The 19,668-nt window shown below is 61.6% G+C and overlaps 4 protein-coding genes across 14 annotated transcripts; 2 read left to right on the top strand and 2 right to left on the bottom strand.

The window, feature by feature from the left end:
- The first annotated feature begins 24 nt into the window (after positions 1–24).
- On the top strand, positions 25–7,240 carry ANKZF1 (ankyrin repeat and zinc finger peptidyl tRNA hydrolase 1). Of its 7 annotated transcripts, none has more exons than XM_055812215.1 (16): positions 25–122; positions 478–609; positions 909–1,018; positions 1,419–1,521; positions 1,921–2,105; positions 2,385–2,500; positions 2,788–2,941; positions 3,166–3,388; positions 3,565–3,666; positions 3,865–4,035; positions 4,150–4,266; positions 4,708–4,981; positions 5,431–5,542; positions 5,666–5,833; positions 5,946–6,016; positions 6,601–7,240. In XM_055812215.1, exons 2-16 carry the CDS (start codon positions 483–485, stop codon positions 6,719–6,721), a joined length of 2,154 nt encoding a protein of 717 aa, XP_055668190.1. In that variant the 5' UTR covers positions 25–122; positions 478–482; the 3' UTR covers positions 6,722–7,240. The 7 variants fall into 7 exon arrangements, with proteins under 7 accessions (XP_055668190.1, XP_055668189.1, XP_055668188.1 ...); XM_055812214.1 differs by having other exon boundaries at positions 70–166; XM_055812213.1 differs by having other exon boundaries at positions 75–166; positions 475–609.
- Positions 7,241–7,437: 197 nt separating this feature from the next.
- On the bottom strand, positions 7,438–13,789 carry GLB1L (galactosidase beta 1 like). 5 transcript variants are annotated; one of them, XM_055812219.1, is made up of 17 exons: positions 13,532–13,789; positions 12,841–13,338; positions 12,180–12,352; positions 11,728–11,878; positions 11,425–11,485; positions 11,062–11,156; positions 10,498–10,696; positions 10,359–10,417; positions 10,048–10,169; positions 9,819–9,967; positions 9,394–9,512; positions 9,179–9,253; positions 9,015–9,104; positions 8,763–8,876; positions 8,336–8,467; positions 7,763–7,978; positions 7,438–7,690 (listed from the first exon to the last, which is right to left on the bottom strand). In XM_055812219.1, exons 2-17 carry the CDS (start codon positions 12,952–12,954, stop codon positions 7,472–7,474), a joined length of 2,088 nt encoding a protein of 695 aa, XP_055668194.1. In that variant the 5' UTR covers positions 12,955–13,338; positions 13,532–13,789; the 3' UTR covers positions 7,438–7,471. The 5 variants fall into 5 exon arrangements, with proteins under 5 accessions (XP_055668194.1, XP_055668195.1, XP_055668196.1 ...); XM_055812220.1 differs by having other exon boundaries at positions 10,498–10,678; XM_055812221.1 differs by having other exon boundaries at positions 9,819–9,859; positions 13,532–13,788.
- A 3-nt stretch (positions 13,790–13,792) lies between these two features.
- STK16 (serine/threonine kinase 16) lies at positions 13,793–16,311 on the top strand. The gene is made up of 7 exons (XM_055812237.1): positions 13,793–13,928; positions 14,621–14,840; positions 14,917–15,050; positions 15,128–15,248; positions 15,329–15,424; positions 15,492–15,613; positions 15,701–16,311. The coding sequence occupies exons 1-7, from the start codon at positions 13,843–13,845 to the stop codon at positions 15,837–15,839; spliced, it is 918 nt and encodes a 305-aa protein (XP_055668212.1). The 5' UTR covers positions 13,793–13,842; the 3' UTR covers positions 15,840–16,311.
- Positions 16,312–16,897: 586 nt separating this feature from the next.
- Positions 16,898–19,627, bottom strand: LOC101922942 (tubulin alpha-5 chain). Its single transcript, XM_005234324.4, has 3 exons — positions 19,373–19,627; positions 18,725–18,873; positions 16,898–18,510 (listed from the first exon to the last, which is right to left on the bottom strand). The coding sequence occupies exons 1-3, from the start codon at positions 19,551–19,553 to the stop codon at positions 17,539–17,541; spliced, it is 1,302 nt and encodes a 433-aa protein (XP_005234381.3). The 5' UTR covers positions 19,554–19,627; the 3' UTR covers positions 16,898–17,538.
- Positions 19,628–19,668: the final 41 nt, after the last annotated feature.

Raw genomic sequence — 19,668 nt, 5'->3', positions numbered from 1 at the left:
GGCTGCCAATGGGAAGGCGGGGGCCGGGAGGCCGCGCGGAGCCTAGCGGCGCTCCGTAGCCAGGCGGCTGTGACGCGCCGCAGCTGAGCGGCGCTTCCGGGCCGGGGCAGCCGCGGCCGCACGTGAGTGGCGGGGCGCGGCCCCTGTCACCGGCGGGGGGCAGCGGGTAATGGGGGGCGGGCGGCTTCGGCGGCGGGGGAGGTCGCGGGGGGTAACGGCCTGGGAGACTTAACGGCGGGGGGCGAGGACCCCGGGGACAACGGCGGCGGGAGGGTCCCGGCCGCAGGGTGCGCTCGGGTGGGTGGAGGGAGGGGGGTGGGCCCGTGGGGCGGGGCCTGCGGTGGGATCCGGGACGGGCGGGGAGAGGGACCTCGAGATGGGGCAGGGGCCTGTCCGGTCACCCGCGGGTGTTTCCCGCCGCCCGCGGGGCCGGGCCCGGGCCCGGGCCTGTCGCTCAGGCCCTTCCACTGGCAGCAGGAGCGATGGCGGCCCCGGAGGTCAGGTCCGTGTTCGAGGCCGCCCAGGACCCCGGCCTCCTTCGGGGGCTGACCCTCGTCACCGCAGCTGCAGCGGATGCACGGGCCGCCGGGGCGGCTCCAGCGAACCACGGTGCGTGGGGCTCCACGGGGCCACGGTGCGTGGGGCTGGGGGCGGCGGGTGTTTGGCCCAGGTCGTGTCTGCCAGCCCTAGGTCATGCAGAAGGAGCTCTGTCCTCTGTCCCCAGCACAGCTCGGGCAGCCGCCCTGGAGCTCCGCCATGGGAGCTGCCTGGTGGGTGGGTACGTGGGCTTTCCTTGGTGCCCCCCCACGCTGCTTCTGCAGCCACAGGGCTCTTTGGGTGGCTGAGATGAGACCCAGGAGATGGTGCAGCCTGGGGAGCTGGCAGTGCACAACCCACCCTTCTTCCAGAGAAACCTGCAGCCACCAGCAGCGAGGAGAAGGCCCACGGGGTCCCTGAGGTGCCAGAGCGGATGTGCTGCTCGACCTGCGGGCAGGTGTTCGGCAGCCGGGAGGAGCAGGTGAGCCAGTCTGAGGCCCCAGCAGGAGGTGAGAGCAGGCCTGGTATGGCTGGCAGGGTCCTGCTGTGGAGGCTCAACACCAACACAGTGCAGCCCAGCACTGGCTGCTTCCTGGAGCTCCGCTGCCCACATCCTGTTGGGATCTGGTACTCGAATCGTGCATATTATCACTTAAAATGTTATTTACTGAAGGTAAATGGTATGTGCAGCACAGGCCTGTGTCTGTTTAGATTAACTGTTATGTGGCTAACTCCCTAATGTACCATGGTCTTCCAGCCGGGATCACTGCAGGGTCCCAGTATCGATTTAGCTCTCGGGTTCTGTCACCTCAGGCCCTTTGGTGGGGGGAATTTCCATGAACCACCAAGACCCTGCCAGCTGATACCTCTTTCTTCCACAGACAGAACACTACCGTCTTGACTGGCACCGCTTCAACCTGAAGCAGCGACTCCTGGGGCGCCAGACACTGCCAGTAGAAGTGTTTGAAGAGAAGTCTCATGCAGGTGAGGAATGGGGCTTCCCCCAGCTGAGCCCAGGAGCTGGCAGCAGCCTTGCTGGGGCTGTTCTGTGCAGTGATGAAGCCCCTGGCTACCTCTGCCAGTTCAGTGTCCCTTTATTCTGCTCCTATGGAGTCTTCTGGGGGTCCAGCACTGCTCCTGAGCCCTACTGACTTGTTGTGGGGAGAAGGGAATTTTCTTCCTGAGCCCCTGCTTAGACATACCTGGGAGTCCAGAGCCCCAAACCTCTATCTCCCCAGCCCACAGCCCCCTTGTGATATGTAGGTTATTGGACAGGACATTCCTGGGGTCGTGGGCTAGTGCTTGGAGTCACCTGCAAAGTTTTGGGGAGGCTGTTGGTTAAATTTTGCCCTGCTCCACTGCTTCATTTTCTTTCCCTTGCAGGTGATGTTTCCAGCATTTCAGGGTCTGATTCGGAGAGCTCCGATACAAGCAGCGAGTCAGAGTTGCTGCCCTCTGCCAGTGACAGCCCTGGGACTCCCCAGATCCCCCGCTCCCAGAAGGTGCTGCTTCGCAATGCGAAGGGCCAGCTTATCTCCACCTACCGCTGCGTGCTCAGCACTGGGAAGGCAAGTCACAATCAGCTTGTTGGGAGAGGGATCCAAGAGAAGGTGGATGGCACTGGGGTGTAGACATCTGTCTGACATTGCTCCACATCCCATGATGGGAAGGGTGGTCTCTGGGTGTCAGGTCAGAGCCCCAGGTTTGTTGGTGGCCTGGTTTTTGGCTCTGGGGTACTCCCAGAAACCTGCTTCTGATGTCAGCAGAGGTGCTAGTCTATGTCCTGGGGGGTAGCAAGATGTAATGTGGTGATCCCACGGGTGCTAGCAAGGGTGTCTGTGTATCAGGGTGGCATCAAGGAGCCAGTGGACCTGACAGCATCGCTGCAGAGCCTCAGTGCAAGCACGTGCTGGGTTGTGCTGATGATGGGCGGCGGGCATTTTGCAGGAGCTGTGTTCCGGGGGTGAGTACAGGGTGACAGATCTGAGGTTGCCCCTGTGAGCACAGTCAAGTGGGCCAGGCACTGGATGGCCATCCCCTCCCTACTCTTCCACTGCAGTGCTTACCACACCCTGGGCACCCATAGCTCCTAGTCTTTGCTTGAGAGCTGGCTAAGCCAGTTGCACTGCAAGAGAAGTATTAATTTTTAGAGCCCCAAAGGAGCCACAAGCCCTCCAGCGCCCCAGGAGCATCAGCTCACCTCCTCCCCATGCACGGGGTCTGGTTGCTCATGCTTGCTTCTCTCCACAGTCCCCAGGTGCAGGAGCACAAGACTTTCCACCGCTACACAGTGCGAGCCCGGCAGGGCACAGCCCAGGGCCTACGTGATGCCCAGACCCCAGGGTCAGCACCCAGGTCAGCCGGAGCCTCCCTGCGGCGTTACAATGAGGCTGCACTGCTCAAGGTGAGGATGCACCACAGCACTGGGCTCTTGGCAGGGGGACACGGTCATGGCTGGCTCCGTGAGCTGGTACCACACCACTGCCGGAGGCCGTGGGTGGGATGTGAGCTCAGGAAGGGCGTCAGGGCCCAATCAAGACTGTTCTGTCCTGGGACTTCCCTGCTCCAGAGCTACCTGTGTCTACGCAGCGTGCTCAGGACCCCATAGTGCCTCCCCTTTCTCCCCAGAACATTCAGGACCTGCTGGCAGCCTGGGCACAGCACCTGAATGAAGCTCAACGCATCTTCCTCCGGGCCCCTCGTCACAACCGTGCGCTGCTTTTCAGTGGCAGGAACCCACCCCTCACCCGGGGTGACCCTCGCATATGCCACATCCCCTTCAGCACCCGCAGGGCCACCCTGCGAGAGGTGCTGCGAGTCCATGCTGCACTGGCCAGCTTGCAGGTGTATGGTGAGTCAGACCAGCCCTGGTGCCTGTGGGTCAGAGCAGGTGGGGCGGGGTGGTCCCTTGTGCATTAGGGGATGCTGCTCTATGTGGTGGAAGTGCTAGCTCTTCAACTCTCAATCCCTGGCGACATGGGGTGCTTCCTGTCCCCAGGCAATGACAGGAACAACCTTGCTGTCCAGGGAAGGACACTCCACTGGAGGATATCACTGGATTCCCCCGGAAGGGCTGGCAAAAGAAGCAGCGGAAAGCAGAGATGGATCCCCTGCAGGAGGACAAAAGAGGTGAGTTGAGCGATGGAGGGAGGTGTGACTCAGCAAGCAGGGGGGTCTGATGTTATGGTGCAGGACCAGATTTACAGCCCTGTGACAGAGCCTGGTGCCACAGTGGGGATCTGCAGAGTGTAGCCTTGTGCTGGGCAGAAGGGCAGGGTGTGCTTGGCCAAGAACCCCGACTGATTTGTGCTGCGTGTGGGGCTTCAGGCCCTGTCTTATCACCTCCCTCAGCCACAGAAGAAGAGGAGGAGGAAAGCCCTGCAGGGGAACTGGAAATGGTGGAAGTGACACTGGGGACCTTGGACCTCCGGGAGTTCGAAGTGATGCCCAAGCGAAACCGCCAAAGGAGGAAGAAGAGGGACAAGAAGATGAAGAAAGGTGAGGGGGAAGAACTGGCTGGAGGAGTGTAGGAAGGCATGGGGAAAGGGACTGCCATGGCTGGAGTGTATGCTGGCCCTGGCCCTCTTCCACACCATGTGCTCCCTTGTGCAGGGCCTTGTGCCAAAGAGACAGCATGCCGTGGTACCCAGTGTGAACAGCCCAGCCTGGAGCTGGTGACAGAGCTGCAGGGGGAAGCTGGGGCTGAGCTTCTTCCCTGGAGCAATGGAGGTAAGTGGGGTCTGGAGCTGGGCTGGGTGGATGCCTGCCCCATTTGCTGGTGGCTTTGCAGTGGGGTGAAGGGCATGCTGCCACGCAGGTGCCCAGAGGAGCTGGGTGTGGGATGACTGTAGTGGAGCCACGTGCCTTTAAGTGAGCCATGTGTTCTGAGCAGTGGCTCTGAACTGGGAGGAGCAGACACCACCTGGCTGAGCCAGGTGTGTTGGAGGGGATTGGAGTGGGTCTTCTCTTAGGAGAGGGCTCAGCTGCTGCTAACAGTACCCAGCAATGCCGTGGCACACTGTCACAGACTGAAGGTGCTAGAGATCCTGCAGTGCACAAATCCAGCTAGCAGGATGATGCTTTAACTGTGCCATGTGTGCTTCCTAGTCAGACCAGAGCACAGCTCTGCCCCAGGGGCCATCAGACTCCCCTCCTGTCCTTCCCTTATAGGAGACCCTCAGACCCAGCTCCGCGATGCCCTGTTCACCGCCTGCAAAACGGGGGATGTGGGGACCCTGCGGCACCTCCTGGGTGTGCCAGAGAGCAGGGACCTGCCAGGCAACAGCAAGGATGGGGAGGGTGCACAGCCCCTGGATATGCCTCGTGCACTGCTCAACCAGCCCGTGGATGAGCGCGGCTGCACCCTGCTTCATGTGGCAGCACGGGCAGGGAAGGCTGAGGCTGTGTGCCTGCTGCTGGCAGCAGGGGCGGACCCTGCCCTCAGGTATGGCCACAGGGCACCCAACAGTTGATGAGCACAGCCCCACTGTGGGAGCCTAGCAACTCGTTCCTCTCAGCCATGGAAGACTGGTGCCAGCCTTGTCCTGGGACAGCTGGGATTGGTCTCTACCAGCTGGGATATCTGGATTTGTTACAAGGGGTCTAAGAGCCATTCTCTCTGCCTGCCTGGTCTGGCACAGCAGCAGGCAGGCACTGTCCCAAAGTGCTCCCAGGTTTATTAGTAGGCATTTCCGAGGGTAGGGATGAGACCACCCTTTGCAGGGCATTTGAAATGCAAGAAGGGGAGGATTTGGGGGATTCTGGTGTAGAGACAAAGAACTTTCCCCTCCTAGGCTGCGATCCCCTGGCCTGCAGTAGCCATTGAGCATCTCACAGCCCAGTGGGACACAGGTAGTAAGATGGCAGGGTGAGCTGATCTTCCTCGTCTTGTAGAGATGGGCAAGAGAGGACCCCTTACTGTGTGTCTGCTGACAAACTGACCCGCAACACCTTCCGCAAGTTCATGGTGGACCATCCAGACAAGTATGACTACAGTCGTGCCAAGGTAGGTGCCTGCCCTCTGCCCTCACCTTCTGGAGGCTGGGGGACTCCAGAGCAACGCATTCCTTGCCCATTTGTGCCATTGCCTCTGGCTTAGCGGGAGATGCTGACTGCCCTCTGCCCCCAGGTGCCAGGGCCCCTGACACAGGAGATGGAGGCCAAGAAGCTGGAGAAGAAGCGGGCACAGAAAGCCCAGCGCAAGCAGCGGGAGCAGGCACAGCGGGAGGAGTGGCAGCGCTGGGAGCAGGAACAGGGAGAGAAGCAGCGGTTTGCAGCCCTGTCCGACAGAGAGAAGGTGAGGCCATCTATGGGGGAGGGGATCCAGGTGGGGCAGTGCCAACATGGTGGGCTCTGGCCACAGCAGCTCCCAGGGGCTGGGGGGGCTGAGCTGTCTCTCTGCTCCCCAGAGGGCACTGGCTGCCGAGCGGAGACTGGCTGCGCAGCTGCAGGACACCAGCACAACTCTTGCCAACATCAGGTAACAGCCTGGCAGCATGGCTCTGCAGACAAACTCTCCCATGTCAGCACAGCTGTTCCCTGCCCTTCTTGCTCCATTTCTCATTTTCAGCCTAAAGCTATTTCTGTCCACTCGATTCCCAGTAGTGCTTGTGTAAAAGCTTTGTCCCTCTCTTGCCCTGCCCCCCTGAATATTTTGCAAAGGACAACTTGGTCCACTTGCAGCCAGATCTACAGCAAGCCAACCTCCCAGCCACTCCTGTGCCCCTGTCCTTGACCCCGTATCCCTTCCCTGTGCCACCCCACAGGCTTGTGGGCAGCCAGGCACTCCTGTGCTGATCTGGGCAGGGGCTTTACAAACCCATATGGGGCCAATTTCCCCCATGTTCAGCTTCCCTCTTAAGTGCCTCACACCACACTCTCACACAGCGTCATCTCCAGGGAACATGTCCTGGCCCAGCTCCTGGGTGAGCACATCAGCCCTGTAGGACCAGAGGAGCCCCAGGTCCCTCATGCTGCTGGTAGCTTATGTCACAGCCCTCTCCTCTAACCCTCCTGCAGCTGTCCCCTTTGCTCAGGGCCACCTCTGCTCTTTCTTTCCTGCAGCCGCTGCTGGCAATGTGGAGAATCCCTGCTGGGCCGGATTCCTTTCCATTATCTCGACTTCTCCTTCTGCTCCACGGCTTGCCTGCAAACCCACCGCCGAGCCCGGGCCAGCCACACGTAAGGCTGGGGACTGCTGCCACCTGCCAAGGACTGGTGTGGTGGAGAAACAGCTGAGGACTGGCTGTGCAGTGCGGGAGAGCCTGTGGAGCAGCACTGGTCAGAGGGACTGAGCTGGCCACGTCACATTCCAGGGCAACCCTGGCAAAGCTCTGGGCATGAATGTTACTCTGGGTGGTGACTCGGAACATGACAACTTGGAGGTCCCCACGTGCTAGTGTGAGGTGCCAAGACTGTTTAATGGCCTGGCTGCAGCCATGGGTCCTGTTGCCAGCTCTTCTCATGGCTACCTTCTACACTGCTGCCCATGGTGGTGGGACACGTCTGGACCCTGCAGCCCTGAGCCACCTGCAGCCACGCCTGTGGGCACCCTCTAGGCTGTGCTTCTTCCTCTTCTTTCCTGGATATCATCAGCACCTCAGCCATATCATGTTAGCAACTACCTCCTCTGCCTGCATTGTCAATAAAGAGGTGCCTTGACCCCCTAGGAATGGGGGGAGTCAGCATGAGCACTGGAACTATTTGGGACAAGCGTGGGATTAACATGCAAAACAAGCTCAGTCCTGGGCCACTTTCTCTGTAGCACAGACCCCGCCTGGCCCCAGAGGAGGGCAGGAGCTTTGGATGTCCATACCAGGATGTGTGTCCCTTTCCTAGGGCCTGCAGCCCCTCTCCTCACCCCTGTGTTTCACCAGCCCCCTGTCATCTCTGCAACCCTGGTGAGAAGTGCTGCCTGTACCTGGCAGCCCCGTGTTTATTCTGTTACTGCAGTGCCGTGGCTGAGGGTCCTGTTGAAAAGGGGTCGGTCAAGGAAGAGCAGGAGAGGGGTGGAGGGTGCCCCTTCCAGCTCCAGCACTGTGATGTTGTTGGGGCGGCCAACGTGCAGCACAGAGCCGGGCACGAAGAGGGTCTGCTGTGGCCCACGGCGGGGCCAGTACCGGCCCAGGTTGAAGCCATTTATCCACAGCTGGCCCTGGAAGATGGAGATAGGACAGCTGTGCCCCTCTCCACTCTCACCCCCTCTCCCAGCTACACACCACCTTACCTTGCTCCAACCTGGGAACTTCACGAAGGTGTCCCAGGCGATGCCAGGGGTCTCAAAGGTCCCAGTATAGAAGGCTGGCCCTGCTCTGCCCCCACTGCTTGATTGTGGTGGAGCAGTGTGTGGCCAGCCCTGCTGGACGGCAGTGTCTATGGCCAGGGGATAGATCAGCCAGTTGCTGAGAGGGCTGGAGTCCAAGGAGAGGTTCCCCAGGAAGCCCTGCCATAGAGCAGGAGGGAAAATGAGTCAGCAGGGTCTGCCAGGAGAAGCAGGCTGCCTGGCCTTCCCCAAGGCATGTCGCCTTCACAGCCAGTGACAGTGGCATGGGATCCCCTCCGAGGGGCTGCACAGCCCAGGCTGCTGTGGCAGCACAAGTGGGAGAGAGGGGTGCCAGCCTCATGGCCTTATCCTGGTCTGGGCAGGTTTGCCAGGGGATGGTGTGACATTAACTAGGGAGCAGGTCTGGGAATGGCCCTGCTGTGGCTGGGATCTGTCACGAGTGGCAGGAGAGGTGTGTTTGGCCACGCAGGCAGCCAGGCCATCCCTTCTGGAGCCCCAGGGAACCTCTCCCCTCACCTTGAAGTCACTGACGTTGGCCCCGAAGCTGATCCTGCCCATGTTCTCCAGGAGCACATCCAGGGTTTCCCCAGCTCTGCCTGTCACACACAGTGTTGTCTGCCCATCCCGCTCCAGCGTCCCCCGGTACTCCTGCAGGGACAGGGTCAGCACTTGCAGCCCCATGCCCAGATCCCACCATCGCAAACACTGCCGGCAGCCTGCCAGCATAGCGTCCTGCCACCGGTTCCCCCAGAGCTGGCCCACGGATGCCCTTCGTCCCCAAAGGGGGCAAATTTGGGCCAGAGGGCTACCCCACAAGGGCTGAGCGTGGCTCTCAGCACCCTGGCTGTCCCCAAGCCCCTGGCATAGCACAGCCCTGCTGCCAGCAGGGACCCCAGCCCCCATGAGTCCTGGGCTGGGGGCAGGTGTGCTCCCACAGCCCCACCTTCTGCAGCATCACATAGCCACGGTCGCAGACGTGGTGCGGAGGAGTGCCCAGCACAGCTGGGTCCAGGACGTCCCAGGGCAGCTGTGTGCGGTACAGCACGAAGCCATGGGCCTGCAGGACACAGCAGAGTGGCACAGAAAGGGAAACTGGGCTGGAGACAAGCTCTGCTTTTCTACCCTGGGGCCAGGGCATGGCAGACAAGCCCAGGAGCATCTCCCCCAGTGTCCCCCACTGCACCCAGCTCCTCACCTGCTTTATAGCCTCAAAGGTGAGGGGGAACTGGCTCTGAATGGGCCCGGAGGGGCACAGCACATCCAAGACATCCAGGAGGTCGGCATACTGCAAGGAGAGGGATGGGTGCTGGGCAGCCCAGCAGTGCCAGGCAGGGGCAGCACAGCCCTCGGAGAACTCACCTTCCGCAGAGCCACCCAGCCGTAGGCGTACTTCAGGGTGGCAGGTGGCATCGGACCAACTGGCAGGGACTGGAACTGAACAGCAAACTGTCAGCTGCCCCCCAGGGCAAGCAGGGAGATGTCCCCTGCCGTGCCAGGTCCCTCTGTGTCCCGCTCTTGCCTGGCAAAGGCAGTGGTGCCCAGTACTGTCCCCCTCCTCCTGCTAGGTTCAGCACCTTGCTGATGACTGTGCGGATGGCAAACAGCTTCTCGGTGGGGTCTCCCGCCTCTGAGAGGGGGGCATCATAGTCGTAGCTGGTGGTCACTGGTTTGTACTGGTCCTTGAAGTCAGCACCTACCCGGGAATGCAACAGGAGCTGGAGAAGGGGGCCCTGGCAGAGCCCAGGACACGGAACCCAGGCCCAGGCTGGCTGCAATGCAATGGAGGGGCATGACCCAGAACAGGGAGCCACTGCCTGCGGATAAAAGGACTCCCCATGGGGGAACAAGCTTGGGTTCAGGGGCCCTTGGTATGTGCCAGCCTGCCCCACGGGACAGAACAGAAGCCTCAAATAGGCTCCTTGGGAATGGCCAAGAAAAGACCCCCCAGCCCTGCAGTGTGCCTCCCCTTCCCGTTGCAGGGCACTAGGGCCCTACTCACCACTCCAGTAGACAAAGTTCGTTCCCCCATGGAACATGTACCTGCAGGACACCCCAAAGAGCTCTGTCACCACCTCCACGGACCCTGTGGGTGCTCTCCAGGCACCGCTCCCTCCCTGCTGCAGCCACAGTCCCAGCCCTGCCCAAGCCCTGCAGAACAAAGGTGAGCCGTGATGCCCACTCCAGGCATCCCCCCCAGGGATGTGCCCCCCTGCCAGCTGACTACTTGCATGTTGACATTGGCTCCCAGCTGCAACATGTCCTCCAGCCCCCGGGCCACACTAGCCGAGCTGGTGCTGGCGTGCGCCTCTCCCCAGTAGTCCAGCCAGCCCGTGTAGTACTCGGAGTTCACCTGGGGGAGAAAGGGACGGCTGCCTGCCTGGAGCTGGGGCTTCTGGCACCCCTCTCTCAGCCACATCGCCCCTGCTCACCCACAGCCTGGCCCCAGCACCCCTCTCTGCATCACCCTCCTGGCTCCTCTGCCTCCCCAAAGCCATCGCAGGTAATTCCCCCCACAGCACGGTGCCCACACCAAGCTCACCAGGGGCCCCCTCGGCTCCACCCGGCGCTGGGCACCAAACGCCTCTGTCACATTGGAGTCTGCAGAGGTGGAGGGAGGGAGGTTGGAGCAGGGTGGAGCTGGGACCCCCGGCCCCTCTCCTTCTCCCCCAGAAGCGTACCTGGCCCAAAGTCGATGGTGGCATAGAGCCCCTGCAGCGTGCCACAGCGCAGCTCCTCGGCCTGTATGCTGTCGGTGGTGAAGAGCAGCACCTCACTCCCCAGCAGTGCGCGAAAGGAGCCCAGCAGGTGCCGCAGGTACCCATAGTCACAGGCATAGTAGCTCCCATATTCATTCTCCACCTGTGAGCAGGGCAGGGGCTGGCACCCAGTGTGTACATGGCAGGGCTGCAGCCAGGTCCCACCGCCCACTGGGATGAGCATCCAGCTCTCCCCTTCCAACATCATCAGATGTTGTGACAGACCCCATCTGGGTCCCGAGAATGACCTTCCAGCCCCACCACAACCCCCAGCTCTGCCAGTGTCCCTCAAACTACAACTGGGGTAGTGGCAGGTGCCCCGGAGTCCCAGCCTTTGGATTTAAACCCAAGTCCAGAGGTCAAGAGGGATTTATTTAAGAGCTGTGCCAGAATGTGGTCATGGTGTAAGGGGTAGAGGTGGCTTTTTGGGGTACATCCAAAGATGACCCAGAGCAGGGCAGGGGGTGGGGGCCCACAGCATCCTACCTGCACACTGATGATGTTCCCTCCATGCTGGTACAGGCGTGGCTTGATCTTGGGTAGCAGGACATGGAGCCAGGAGTCCACGGCTGCCAGGTAGTCTGCGGGGACAGAGGGAAGCTCAGCCTGGCTGCAGCATCCACCCCAGCCCACCCCCAGCCAACCCGGCCAGGGGGAGGATGGAGCAGACGGGGCAGGGCTGAGCACGATGGGGAAGTGGAGGTGGAGGATGAACTATGGGGCTCCCAAAAGATAGAGGATGGGAGAGACCATGCACACAGGGCTGGCAGGTGTGTGGAGAGACCAGCATGCTGGCACTGGCACCAGGCTGTAAGGACATGGCAGCCGGAGCCCTGTGCCAAAGTTTACCAGGGTCAGAGGAGCGCAGGACAATGTCTGGTTTCCACAGCAGCCAGGCAGGCAGGCCACCCTGGAAAAACATGCACAGCAGAGAGGGAGGCAGAGAAACCACTCAGCAGCCCAGGCTGACACACAGCCAAAACCGGGCCAGCACAACGCTAATGCTCGGCACTGGAGCGGCACATGCTCCGCAGGGTGGCAGCCTGGGCATGGCTGGCATGGCACCGGGGCCACTGTGCCAGCTGAAAGGACCAACCCTGCTGTGCCCTTCCCAGACCACCCATCACCCCTCTGTGCCATGCTGGGGCTTACCATCTCCCACTCTGCACAGATGTAGGGCCCTGGCCGCAGGATCACCAGAAGCCCCAGCTCAGCTGTCAAGTCGAGGAAGGCTTCCACATCCCGGTCCCCAGCAAAGTCATAAACCCCTGGCAGTGGCTCATGGTAGTTCCAGGGGACATAGCTGGGACAAGAGGGAAGATCAGTACGCAGAGGCTAAGGGCACCCCAGCACAATGGGGAAACATCCCACAGGCTGGTCTCTCTGCCCCTGGGAACTAGCCTCCAGCCTGAGCTGAGGATGGCAACTGGGGCTGGACTGGGACAAGCGCAGGCTCATACAGGGGCTGCCAGTGCAAGGGCTGGTCCTCGTTCCCTGTGCTTAGACAACACCCTTGCCCCTGTCCCTACCCCAGGGACCCCAGAGACCCTGAGGGGCTGGATGGCTGTGGGCTGTGTGCCGTCAGGGCTGCCCCCATCACTTACACCTGCACAGCGCTAAGCCCACTCATGTACATCTTGAGGAGCCGGTCCCTCCAGGCAGGGCGTGGGACACGGGCATAGTGGATGCTGCCTGAGATGTAGCGGAAAGGGGCACCATCCTTGCGAAAGCAGTTCTCCTCATAATCCAGCTGGAAGGAGTGTGCCGGAGAGGAGGCCTGCGGGAAAGGGGCAGTGCTGGGGGGCTGCAGACCCGCCCCAAGCTCAGCTGCCCCCTCCTCCACACTCCTTCATGGGACAGGGACTGACGGAGGCTGGTTCCTGGGGGGACCCTCCCCATCCCCATCCTGGATGCAGGGCCAAGGCAGGAACCACGCTGTCCCAGGAGAGCAGAAGGGACAAGCAGGGCAGCCATTTGCACTGCCTGATCCCCCCCCCTCGCCTTACTAATCAAACACCCTGCAGCTGATCTGGTGGCATTTTGGGGGACAGGTGCTGCTGGGGACAGGTGCTGGGAAGGCAGGCAAGGAGGTGGGAGTGCAAGTGGGACTTGGGGTGGGACATGAGCTGCAGCAGAAGGAAGCCATAGCAGAAAGAGCAGGGATACGGGGGAGGAAAGCAAGGCAGATCCCAGAGCTGTCCCACCGGATCCTTTGCAGCTCAGCCCCACGCGCTTCTCCCAAGCTTTCCACCCGTGTTTGCTAACCTGCGTGTGCAGCAGCCCCGATGCCAGCAGCAGGGCAAGAGCTGGCAGTCCCATCCTCGCTGGGAGGTCAGCAAGCCCAGGATAGGGGACAAAGGGAGACGTGGACACCACCATCACATGATCCCTCTTGGCCAGCGCCGGGTGCTTCCTCCAGGTCCTAAGTGCAGACAGCTGGAACAGCTGGAGGGGAAGGAACGAGGGATGAGGGGTGGGTGGCTCAGCCCCTCACACCTGGGCCAGCCACACTTCATTCCCCTCAAAGCCCCCCCAGCAGGGTGCAGGCAGTGCCCCTGCCACCAGAGCCAGCTCCAGCCGGCAGGCACACCCCCGTGCCCCCCGGGGTGGTGGGTGACACACGTAGAGGGACAAGATGACTCATGGAAGTGTCACCACCAGACAAAATGCCTTCGAGGGAGCTCTGCCCACTCGCTTCATCAGGAGAGGTGGTGATGGAGACCTCGGGTATAGCTCCGGCCGGGGTGCTGCTGCTGCTGCTGTCTGAAGGAAAGGAAAATGTCCCTGGACCGAGGGCCAAAGGCTGGTGACAGAGCTGGTGTCAGGGGTGTCGGGGGGCTGCCACAGGGCAGGGCAAGGTGGTGATCCCCTCGGGGACGAGCCCTGCTGGGGTGGCCTCACCACCTCTGTCCCCCGCACCGCCGGCCTGGTCGCCCGGGCGAGGGGCTTGGCTCACCGAGGCCAGCTCCGGGGAGTGCCGAGGCTGCGGGCTGCCGCCGCCACCGCCCGCAGCCGGGAGGTGCCGCGGCGCCGGGGTCACCGCGTTCCACCCGGTCACGGTGCGGGGGCGCGCCTGGGGCTCGACTCGGCGCTGCTCTCCGCCCCGCTCCGCTCCGCCCGCGGCCCGTCAGCTCCGCGGGACGGAGCGTGAGAACCCCACCGCGGCGGCACCGGGGCTCGGGAACGCCGCAGCGCCCCGCCCGGCGGGTGACGCGGCGGGTGACGCAATGGGTGACGCGCGGCGGCGGGCGATGACGCGAGCGGGCGATGGGGCAGGCGCTGTGCGTCTGCTCCCGCGGCACCGTCAGCCTGGGGGGCGCGCGGTACCTGCTGCTCCACCGGCTGGCAGAGGGGTCCGCAGGGGGCTGGGGCGCGGGGGGGCTCGGGGGGGTGTCCTCGGGCACGGGGGTGCTCGGGCGTAAGGGGTGCTCGGGCCTGGAGGTGATGCTCGGGCACGGGGGGGCTTGGGCATGGGGGCTCTTGGGCATGGGGGGACGCTCAGGCATGGGGGGAATGCTTGGGGCTTGGAGGTGATGCTCGGGCACGGGGGGTGCTTGTGCAAGGGGGTGATGCTCAGGCATGAGGGATGTTTGGGGGTGGAGGTGATACTCAGGTATGGGGGTGATGCTCTGATACAGGGAGTGTGCAGGCTCGGGGGGATGCTCATATATAGGGGATTTTCAGGCACGATTTTCAGGGGATGCTCAGGTGTGAGGCGGTGCTTGGGCATGGTGTGGGAAGATGCCTGAGCGTAGGATGTGCTTGTGCGTGATGGAGGATTCTCATGCTGGGTGGCAGACGTCAGTCATGCCCTGGATTGGGTGCTTAGACCCATGGGATTGGGGGTGGTTAGGCCAGTAGGATTGTTCATGCATAGGGGGGATGCTTTGGGTGCGTGGCAGGGGAATGTGCATGCCTGGGGGATTCCCATGGAGGGGGTGCAGGCACCCTCTGTCCCCCTCACCTGGGTGCTTGCAGTTGAGGTTGAGCACAAGGCCCTAGCCCAGTGCGACATCCAGCGCACACTGCACTTGGCTCCTCACAGGGGCTTCAGCTATGTGGACCTGGTGGAGGGGCTGCGGGACGGGCGCTTCTATGCCCTGAAGCGTATCCTGTGCCACGACAAGGAGGACCGTCAGGCTGCCCTGCACGAGGTAGAGATGCATGGCCTCTTCGACCACCCCAACATCCTGCGCCTGGTGGCCCACTGCATGGTGGAGAAGGGTGCCAAGCATGAAGCCTGGCTCCTCCTGCCCTATGTGAAGGTGAGGGGGACTCCCCTGGCTGCCCCCACCCCCTTGCCACCAGGAGTGGCAGTAACTGCTGGCTTGCATTTGCCAGGGGGGGACCCTGTGGAGCGAGGTGGAAGCACTACGAGAGAAAGGGACTTTCATGCCAGAGCAGCGGATCCTCCTCATCCTCCATGGCATCTGCCGTGGGCTGCAAGCCATCCACAGCAAGGGCTATGCACACAGGTGGGAGGGGTGGCAGCCCCGGCTTGGAGGGGTTGGCAAGGGGCCGAGTGGGCGCTCGGTGATGTCCATCCCCGCAGGGACCTCAAGCCCACGAACGTGCTACTGGATGAGCATGACCAGCCTGTACTGATGGACCTGGGCTCCATGAACCGAGCTCGCATCGAAGTCAACAGCTCTCGGGAGGCCATGGCCGTGCAGGTGGGTGGCCTGGGACATCACCCCACCAGTCTGTCCCTGCCCCAGGCTGTTCATCCCCACCCTCACCTTCCTCCCTGTAGGACTGGGCTGCCCAGCGCTGCACCATCTCCTACCGTGCCCCTGAGCTCTTCATGGTGCCGAGCCAGTGCATCATAGATGAACGCACAGATATCTGGGTAAGGATCCAGCCCCCTGGCCCCCATCCCACCACCGTGGGACTGCCCTGACCCTGCTGTGCTCCAGTCCTTAGGCTGTGTGCTGTACTGCATGATGTTTGGGGAAGGCCCCTATGATGCCATCTTCCAGAAAGGCGACAGCGTGGCTCTGGCAGTGCAGAACCCCATCACCATGCCCCCCACAAGCAGGTGAGGGGCTGGGGAGGGTGACCCTGCTCCCAGACATCCCCCTGTGCTTTGCACCACATGGACTTCTCCTCACCATCTTCCCTCCAGGTACTCGCCTGGCTTGCAGCGCCTGCTCTCCTCCATGATGACTGTGAACCCCCAGGAGCGACCAAGTATAAATGATGTCCTCCACCAGCTGGAGGGGCTGCAGCCAGCGCCGGCGGGACAGGACACCACACAGATCTGAGCCTGTCCCACCCCACAGCAGCGATATGGCTGAGCCAGGGGAAAAAGCAGCTGTGCTCGTCCCTGCTCCCCCGGGGAGCTGTTGCAGAGGGCATTGCTGCACATGAGGGAGAGCTGCTGTTCCATGCCGGAGGTGTGTTGGATTTGGAGTGTTCTGTGCCCTGGATGCTGCTGCCTGAGGCTTGGTCTGTGCCCCAGGACTGCAGATGTGTGACCTGCTGCTAAACACGGGGCCCTCACTGGCTGCTGCCACCCCCAGGAGCAGCAGATGAGGATGCTGTGAGACCTCTCCTGGGTGCTGCTGCTGCATCCCCACAGCTCTGCACCCCAGGAGGGTTGCTCCTGCCTGGGGTAGAGCTGTGGTCTGGGTCCCAGTGCTGTGCTGGAGCAAGGCAGGGGGGAGCCAGCGCCTGCTCCACCACAGCTCTCAGCGCCAACGTTGCCTTGCGTTTGGAGTAAAAGATGTTCTTGCAGAGGTGTGGATGTGTCTGTCTGCTGGGAGGGAGTCCTGCCAGGGGCACAGGGAGAGTAGGGCACGCTGTCTTCAACAAGCAGCCAAGCATTGCCGGAGGGGAAGGGCAGTGGAGGTCAGCCGTGGCAGGGCAGCACAGCCGGAGCATTAGCAGTAAGCAGGGAGAGTTAATCCCCAGCCCCAGAACACTCTTGATGGGAGTTACCATGTCCAACTGCAGTGGGAGCCAGGCTCTGCTGTTCAGAGCCTCTGGGGCTGGACACTGTGGGAAGGGGCTCAGCACAGCACAGTAGGCAGGCAGGCAGTGGCAGGAGTACAGGCAGAACTTTTCAGCTGCTCAAGGAGCGGGAGATGGCTGCCCAGGCTTGGGAGCTGCTACAGCTTGGGAGGCAGGTGCAGCAGCCCTGTTCTGCTGAGAACAAGCAGAGCCTGGGGACAGCATGACTACCCCTGTGCTGGGGACACCCCCAGCCTGGTGGGCACCCTTGGCTGGAAGGTCTCACCGGGACATGCAGCAGTTGGGCTTCCCACAGAGAGGGGTTAAAAAAAAAAAAAAAAAAAAAAAAAAAAGAGATGCAGACAAACAGTTTCACAGGGAGCATTCCCCTCCTTTAATCCTCTCACCACAACATAGCAGTAAAGCAGCTGCGGAGGTTCATGCCGTGCTGGATACCCTTGCAGAGTGCACCTGCTGCACTGCAGAGCCAGGCATGCCCCTTGTCCCATACTGTGGCCACAGAGACACGGGTGCCAGGCTGTTCCCATTGCTTCAACCACTGTCCGTCCACTTGAGCCCACCTACCCTTGGGCTGCACAGGGGGAGAAGTCCCAGCAGCTGCTGATCTTTTCCTGCTCAGGCTAAACCTGCTCCCCTAAGATCCAGGATACAACACAGGGCCACACACCATGGGGCCATACACCACACAAGGAAGCAGCACCCACCCCTGGCTGGAGCAGCAAATGGGGTGGGATGTGTGCCACAGCCCTAGGGAGGGGACCAGGGGCCCTTACCTGCGCAGGGAGCAAGCCAGAGATGGAAGAAAGTGCTGGGAGGAAGCAGAGCAGCACCAGCAGCAGAGCTGAAGCACTCACCACACACCTGACCTGGCAAGGAACTGATACAGCTGGGGGGCTAGTGGGAGACACAGAGGCTCTGAAATGGTTTATTGCAAAGGGTTTCTGCAGGTAACATGGGGAAGGAGCACGGTCCTTTTTGCCAGGGGCTTCTCTACTCCTCGCCCTCCTCTTCGTCTTCGTAGGAGTCCAGGCCCACCTCCTCGTAATCCTTCTCCAGAGCGGCCATGTCTTCCCGTGCCTCGGAGAACTCCCCTTCCTCCATGCCCTCGCCCACGTACCAGTGCACAAAGGCTCGCTTGGCATACATCAGGTCGAACTTGTGGTCCAGGCGAGCCCAGGCCTCAGCGATGGCCGTGGTGTTGCTCAGCATGCAGACAGCACGCTGCACCTTGGCCAGGTCCCCCCCTGGCACCACCGTGGGTGGCTGGTAGTTGATGCCCACCTTGAAGCCCGTGGGGCACCAGTCCACAAACTGGATGCTGCGCTTGGTCTTGATGGTGGCAATGGCGGCATTGACATCCTTGGGCACCACATCCCCACGGTACAGCAGGCAGCAGGCCATGTACTTGCCATGGCGAGGGTCACACTTCACCATCTGGTTGGCTGGCTCAAAGCAGGAGTTGGTGATCTCAGCCACTGATAGCTGCTCGTGATAAGCCTTCTCTGCAGAGATGACAGGGGCATAGGTGGCCAGGGGGAAGTGAATGCGAGGGTAGGGCACCAGGTTGGTCTGGAACTCAGTCAGATCAACATTCAGGGCTCCATCAAACCGCAGTGATGCCGTGATGGATGAGACAATTTGGCTGATGAGTCTGTTCAAGTTGGTGTATGTCGGGCGCTCGATATCCAGGTTCCTGCGGCAGATGTCATAGATGGCTTCGTTGTCCACCATAAAGGCGCAGTCCGAGTGCTCCAGGGTGGTATGGGTGGTGAGGATGGAGTTGTAGGGCTCCACCACAGCAGTGGAGACCTGTGGTGCAGGGTAGATGGAGAACTCCAGCTTGGACTTCTTGCCGTAGTCAACCGAGAGTCGCTCCATCAACAGGGAGGTGAACCCAGAGCCGGTGCCGCCTCCAAAGCTATGAAACACAAGGAATCCCTGGAGGCCTGTGCACTGGTCAGCCTGTGGAGAGAGAGAGACATGATATTGCTCTGAGATGGATTTCTTTGTGAATGTTTGACTGTTCAGAAGTCCTTCAGGACCTGGTCCATCCCTGCCACGGGCAGCTGCAGATCCCTCCCTCCCAGGGCACAGCAGGGCTTGCAGTGTGCTCTGAGCCCCGGCAGATGCTGGAGCCCAGCCCAGGGGGACACGTCCCCCCACTGCAGTCACCTACCAGCTTCCGGATCCTGTCCAGCACTTGGTCAATGATCTCTTTGCCGATGGTGTAATGCCCGCGGGCATAGTTGTTGGCAGCATCCTCCTTGCCAGTGATCAGCTGCTCGGGGTGAAAGAGCTGGCGGTAGATTCCAGCCCGAACTTCATCTAGGGAACAGCAGGGTAGGGTTGAGCCTGGTGGAGGCTGTCGGTTTGAGCCAGCCACCAAGCAGATGAGCCGGTGCAAGCACCCATCCCTTTCCCCGGCTCTGCCTGCCAGTGGCACAGCCAAGGGCCCACACGTCAGCAGGGCCACCACCGGCATCATGTTTCTTTGGCAGGAGGTGACTGCCACCTCCCTGCACGGGAGCTCAGCTTCTCCCATCCATGGGGACCTGCCTGCCAGCAGTGTGCAGCTGCATAGCAGGAGCTGCTGTGCCGGTTGGGCTGGTTTCTCTCTCTGCACATGTGGTAGCGAGACGACCAGCACTGCTGCCTCTAGGACACCTCAAGAACAAAAGCTGGTGCTCAGGTTCGTGGCTTCTCCCAGGGAAAGGAGGGCCCTCGGGTTGAACCCGGTGCAGGATACCGCCAGCAGACCAGGAGCACTAGCTGCTTGCTACTCACCCACAGGTGCACCCCAGGCTGTGCAGATTCCAGCACTCACCAATCACGGTGGGCTCCAGGTCCACGAAGATAGCCCGCGGGACATGCTTCCCAGCCCCCGTCTCACAGAAGAAGGTGGTGAAGGAGTCATCCCCTCCGCCAATGGTTTTGTCACTGGGCATCTGCCCATCGGGCTGGATGCCGTGCTCCAGGCAGTACAGCTCCCAGCAGGTGTTGCCCATCTGGACGCCGGCCTGGCCGACGTGGACGGAGATGCACTCGCGCTGGGGAGGGGGAGGCAGGGTCAGATCCTGACACAGCTCTGTCCTGCCCATGCCGCAGGGAGGACTCTGCCTG

The sequence above is a fragment of the Falco peregrinus genome, chromosome 8 (assembly GCF_023634155.1).
Source record: "Falco peregrinus isolate bFalPer1 chromosome 8, bFalPer1.pri, whole genome shotgun sequence".
Lineage (NCBI taxonomy): Eukaryota > Metazoa > Chordata > Aves > Falconiformes > Falconidae > Falco > Falco peregrinus.
Note: the sequence above shows the minus strand (reverse complement) of the source record. Positions and strands in the feature narration are given on the sequence as shown.

Bases quoted from the DNA above. Each gene is read 5' to 3' on its own strand.
- STK16 (XM_055812237.1), top strand. From the start codon at position 13,843: ATGGGGCAGGCGCTGTGCGTCTGCTCCCGCGGCACCGTCAGCCTGGGG. The intron at 14,841-14,916 runs GTGAGGGGGACT...TGCATTTGCCAG, and splicing joins TCCTCCTGCCCTATGTGAAG to GGGGGGACCCTGTGGAGCGA. The intron at 15,051-15,127 runs GTGGGAGGGGTG...CCATCCCCGCAG, and splicing joins AGCAAGGGCTATGCACACAG to GGACCTCAAGCCCACGAACG.
- GLB1L (XM_055812219.1), bottom strand. From the start codon at position 12,954: ATGGTGGTGTCCACGTCTCCCTTTGTCCCCTATCCTGGGCTTGCTGAC. The intron at 8,877-9,014 runs GTGAGGAGCTGG...TGTGTCCTGCAG, and splicing joins CCTTTGAGGCTATAAAGCAG to GCCCATGGCTTCGTGCTGTA. The intron at 7,979-8,335 runs GTGAGGGGAGAG...GCTCTATGGCAG, and splicing joins CCAACGTCAGTGACTTCAAG to GGCTTCCTGGGGAACCTCTC.
- LOC101922942 (XM_005234324.4), bottom strand. From the start codon at position 19,553: ATGGGCAACACCTGCTGGGAGCTGTACTGCCTGGAGCACGGCATCCAG. The intron at 18,874-19,372 runs GTGAGTGCTGGA...GCTGTTCCCTAG, and splicing joins CCTGGAGCCCACCGTGATTG to ATGAAGTTCGGGCTGGAATC. The intron at 18,511-18,724 runs GTAGGTGACTGC...CTCTCTCCACAG, and splicing joins TGGACAGGATCCGGAAGCTG to GCTGACCAGTGCACAGGCCT.
- ANKZF1 (XM_055812215.1), top strand. From the start codon at position 483: ATGGCGGCCCCGGAGGTCAGGTCCGTGTTCGAGGCCGCCCAGGACCCC. The intron at 610-908 runs GTGCGTGGGGCT...CCCTTCTTCCAG, and splicing joins GGCGGCTCCAGCGAACCACG to AGAAACCTGCAGCCACCAGC. The intron at 4,267-4,707 runs GTAAGTGGGGTC...CTTCCCTTATAG, and splicing joins TCTTCCCTGGAGCAATGGAG to GAGACCCTCAGACCCAGCTC.